Source organism: Sesamum indicum, linkage group LG3 (genome assembly GCF_000512975.1).
Source record: "Sesamum indicum cultivar Zhongzhi No. 13 linkage group LG3, S_indicum_v1.0, whole genome shotgun sequence".
Lineage (NCBI taxonomy): Eukaryota > Viridiplantae > Streptophyta > Magnoliopsida > Lamiales > Pedaliaceae > Sesamum > Sesamum indicum.
This window is the reverse complement of record NC_026147.1, coordinates 16177661-16182698: the sequence shown is the minus strand read 5'-3', so window position 1 is coordinate 16182698 and position 5038 is coordinate 16177661. Positions and strand designations below refer to the sequence as shown.

Below are 5038 nucleotides of genomic sequence, written 5' to 3'. Positions count from 1 at the left end.
TTAAACACAAAATTATTCAGAAAATTGATTTCATCATCATTAATATCTAGTACTCAGCAAATTAACATACAAAAGTTGATACAAGCTACTGAAGTTGCAAAAATTGCTGAGGGGAACCAATATCTCATAATGACCAGGGCACCATACTTGTTGATATTAAACAAATCTGATTAACGATAACAAAAGAAAGAATACTTAGATACAAACACTTTGAGAGCATATTAGGCAGAAGTTTTTAGGGACTTCAATTCTTGTTCTTTTGATCTGGTGCTTGTGTCTCCTTCTACATTATCTTCTCCACCTAATTCTAATGAAAACCCAAATGGAAGGTAAACATGTGATAAAAGGATGTCAAATACATAAATAAACATCTAAACGAATCAGGATCTTTACACAAAACGATGCCACCATAACCAGAAGAAACAGGAAAACTGGAATGTAGCCTCTGAAAGACGTCTATCATGCATCCCCAATGATCATAACTTAGAAATCTCCTCAAAACACAGCAATAGAGGATGATAAGTTCTATAAGTATCAGTCAATAGATAGATGGTAACTTCTTAAATAGTTCAGTTCCTAGTTCAAACTTCTGCTAGAAAGTGTATGTTGCATCCCATAAACAACAAAACAATCCGATGCATAAAGTTATTTCCTGAGTCCAAATTAAATCAGTGGACCTGGCTCAGGTTTTGCACGACAGTTGAAAGAAAAGAGATAAATACTACTGATATATATTTGGAACTTTGCAGGTTACAGATATATCAGTAGCATTCAGTCAAACAACTTGAGAAGAAGTTGTTTGCATAAGATGGAACCCTAAACGTGCAAATAACTCCTTGAGTTAGTAAAACAAATAGAATAAACCAAGGTTCTCTTTTGCCATTTGCCCAGTTACCACTGCCATTTGCTTTAAAAAATTTCAATACCTCCCAGTGGAACCATAAGCAAAGATAGTTGCATTTAGACCTTGGACAACCCCAACAATTGTGGAACGTATACTTCTCTCATAGACATCCTGAAGAAAGAAGAAATTCATCAATTATCTACATTCAACAAAAAATCCACATGTAGACCATGAATCCAGCTCCACTGGTAATAACATAAAAACATGCATCATCGGTTCAGATTTTTTGACCTGAAACCTAGAATCTCTTAGTTGTTTTGTTTAGAGAGTCATCTTTAATTTTTTAGTAATATTTCACATAAAACAAAATAGGTAAATTGCTGATAACGACCAACCTATAGGGAAAATATAAAGGAAAGATGCAACTTGAACATGCTGAAGGTCAATATTACAAACAGATAAAGAACATGATAAGATTCTACAACAGACACTAGATGAAACCCTCCTCTTAATATTCTGTGGTCAATTAACAGGAAACCATCAACCGTAAGATCCTCAATAACATATCTCCAGGAAACTGCAGTGCTGTGTCAACACTGAGATCAGCCTTCTCCATAATTTTTGTGTCTTGAGACTTTGAGAGCAATAACATATCAGATATCTAATTGCATGAATTAGAACAATTCGTTCATTCTTCCATTTTTTTTGCATACATGTCAGTTGATATAACAGCATTATAGCAGAGGGTACGAAAAGAGGTATTTGATGCATATGGTTTATCTCACCAATTAGAAGGGCATAAATAAACAAAAAAAATAGATTCAAAAACCAGTCATGAAGCAATATAAGAAGGCGCAGATTACACATACCAAATTGGAACAATTAGGGTCAAATGCATAATCAAAAGTGTATCTCCGCTCCTTGGTTCGATTTTGTACGAGTTCCAGGTAGTCCTTCGAAAGGTCAGGATCCAGAACAAGCACTTCCTACATTAACCATAACTTCATATTTCTTGTCCAGAATTACCCAAAAGCATCTTGTTTTCAGTTTTAATTGGAAGTCAAACAGACCTTAGCATTGCGCACTCTAACTATATCCCGACCACGTTCTCGCTCAGTTAATGGCCTACATTTAACAGCCACCTATAACCAACCAATGACAAGGATAAGAAAACTTGAAAAGTAATGGAGAATCAACAAAACAATAATACGAAATGGGGGCAAAAATTCAATAGGACTTCGATGGAACAGATTGAACTAACAGTAAGAGTAGTGGTTTTTTTGGTAGCTGGAGCTGTGATGCTCGGCATACTTGGTTAACATTCGTTTCCGTATTTCACCCAGAACTCTCTTCCAAGCTTCCTCCAACTTAAAATAGCTTCAGTAATTGAAGAAGCGAATTTTCTCCGAAACATGCAATACTAACATATGCCTAACTACCGTAAAAACTCACTATTCACCACAGAATCAAAATATTGAAGTTGAAACAGAGAGCAATACACATATATACACATACATCCAGAAAATAATAACCAAAGCTACACTAACGAATTGAAAAACGAAACAGAATCAGTAAAAAAAAAAATCCCTAGATTTTAACCAAAAACCACCTCCTCAAGCAAAACCAGAAGCATTACACTGTTCCAACCAATGGAAACACAAAAGACAATTCCCTCCCCAAGGTTAAAAAGAAAAAACACCGCTCAAATTCTGCATTCGTCACAAGCAGCACATTCACATCGAACAACGGCGTACACCAATACGCTCTACACCGGAATCGCCAATTCAGCTGAAACAGCTAGATTCTGAGGAAACAGGAAAGAAAACGAACAGGAACAAATGAAAAACCAAAACCAAAACAAAAATTCTAGAAAATCAAAAAAGGAGAATTAAAAAATAAAAAACAAAACATTCGCGTTTGGATTTCAAATCAGAAGAAACGAACATTGGTGGGACGACGGAGTGGAGAGGAAGAAGGGGAAGGGCATTGCATTGAATTGGAGTAATTGGAAATGTTAAATGCTGGAACTTGAGGCGGGTAATAATCAGGGAGAGAAGAGTAGGTTGGGAGTTTTTATGATATATTGATACCCATTTTTGTCCGTATGTGAAATCGGCTTTTGTTGTTCAATTGTGGGAGGGAAGTGTGTGTGTGTGTGTGTGTGTAAAATGTAATGTATGAGCTGGACAGTTGGTTGGTCCTTTGGGTTTGGAAGGTACTTAGGTACATCAAGGGGACCAACAGTTTCTCGTAGTCGTTGGGTCAGCCTCACGCCTCACGTGCCTTGCTCTTCTTTTCCCTTTTCTTTTTTCAAATATATATATATATATATGTACAAAAAAATATATATATATGTATGTTAAATTATGTCAGAAATATATTAACGTTCGATGCACTTACAAATAATCCCTCTTGATTATTTGACAAATTACCGACACTCATAAATTAATGCATGTCCAACAATAGACTCATTCTGTTTGTTTTTATTGAAGTTACATTTAGATTTTATAATAAACTGCTAAAATTACTCTTTTAAAGTCTGAAGTAGGATTTTACATATTCTTTAAAATATTTTTAGGGATTATTATATTTACCCCCTAATCTATGATTTATTTACACAAATCGTTCATGTATTTTACACAATTATAGAAACTATTCTGGCTAGTCAAAAAAACAGGGTGCATTTAGGCTAGTCAACAGGGTGCATTTTAAAAGAAATAGTAGTTTGTGTAAATTATGTTGGAGTTATAGTGGGTGTAAGTGTAATTTTTTTAAAGAAAAATATTTTATGTATATAGATTATAGGTCAAGGAGTGTAGATGTAATTATCTCATACTTTTACAGATTGACATGTCATTTTTGTAAAAGTAGGCATAAATATACAGGGAGGATATAGGAAGTTGCACAGCATCGAATTTTTTCAAAAACTAAAAAAAAAAATCCCATGAAGGTAAAATTAACTTTTTCATCTTACCATCCGAAATTTCCATAATTATATATCAAAAATCCGTAAAGTATTAATAAATTTTTAAATAATATAAAAAGTATTGTAATTATATCAAATTCAAAAAGATATATATATAAATGTATATATTCGTTTTATATGGTAATCTTATATCCCATATCACAAAAAACATCACCTGGGAGAAGGGGGGCTGGGGTATGACCATCCTAATTTGTCTCGTGTGCCCATTTCGCCACACCGTGTGCAAACTTGTTACATAACCAAGAAGGGATGTAATTTACCCTTTTATTTAATTTGTATTAGAGAAAGACTATGTAATATGAACATATTATAATTAAGGTAGTTGCTTTCAAATTGAATGGAGACTTGTGCAGGGGTTTGACTAAGCTAACACACATGAAGACAAACTGCAAAAACATCCACATTTCACAAGAAATCATGGGATTCAAATTTTTAAATAATATCAATTTATATGTATAAATTATTTTTCTCTTTTATAAATTTATACATACATAATAAAGAACATCAATATTATTATATAAGTAATTCTTATTTTTTTTGAAAAGTTACACATTTATCCTAAAAATATCAATAATATTATGGAAACTATCTTTACTTTTTTGTTGCAAAAACAACACCTACTATGCAATAGAAACATCATTCCACACCTATGGTGGAGTTCGCACCCATAATCTCTAAGGTCATGGAACCTCAATTTCACCAATATAGTTAGGCCACATTGACTAAGGGTGTGTGTATGTTTGTAAATGTTTAAATAAATATTAATTTATCAGCTGAAAAGGATTGATTTTATATACAGATGCTACTAGTAAAATTATTTAAACTATATTGATTTAAACAAAAAATTACGAGTACTTCCGTACCAATATCTATAGGTTATTGATAAAATTATAAATATTACGCCCGTTTTTTAAAACACTCTAATTTTAATTTTATTTTTTATATTTTACTTTTATTTTCAATTTTTATAATTTCTTAACTTATACTTCATTCCTATCCCAAAAATAAAAATTATTGCAAACATGCAGGAAATGCCACCGCTTGGATCTCATTTCAAGTAGTTTTTCCCTATATGGTACATTTTGTTAGCCTGACACTTCCATCACACTACACACAGACAAAGATCAGATAAAAATATTAAAATTTGAATAAGGACTACTAAATTTCCACTCTAAATAATTTAAGAAAAAAAAATTCTATTTTCCCAA

The 5038-nt window shown here is 32.7% G+C and overlaps 1 protein-coding gene across 2 annotated transcripts in view; it reads right to left on the bottom strand.

Moving 5' to 3' along the window:
- The window catches only part of LOC105158559 (kinesin-like protein KIN-8B), a 7809-nt gene extending 4809 nt beyond the window's left edge, over positions 1-3000 (bottom strand). Inside the window, exons 1-5 of one of the 2 annotated variants that reach the window (XM_011075346.2) lie at positions 2789-3000; positions 2106-2648; positions 1915-1986; positions 1714-1830; positions 927-1015 (exon numbers count right to left, since the gene is read on the bottom strand). In XM_011075346.2, the coding sequence (XP_011073648.1) occupies positions 927-1015; positions 1714-1830; positions 1915-1986; positions 2106-2153 (326 nt within the window). In that variant the 5' untranslated portion in view covers positions 2154-2648; positions 2789-3000. The remainder of the gene's footprint in view (positions 1-926; positions 1016-1713; positions 1831-1914; positions 1987-2105; positions 2649-2788) is intronic. The other variant, XM_020692982.1, reaches the window with a different exon arrangement.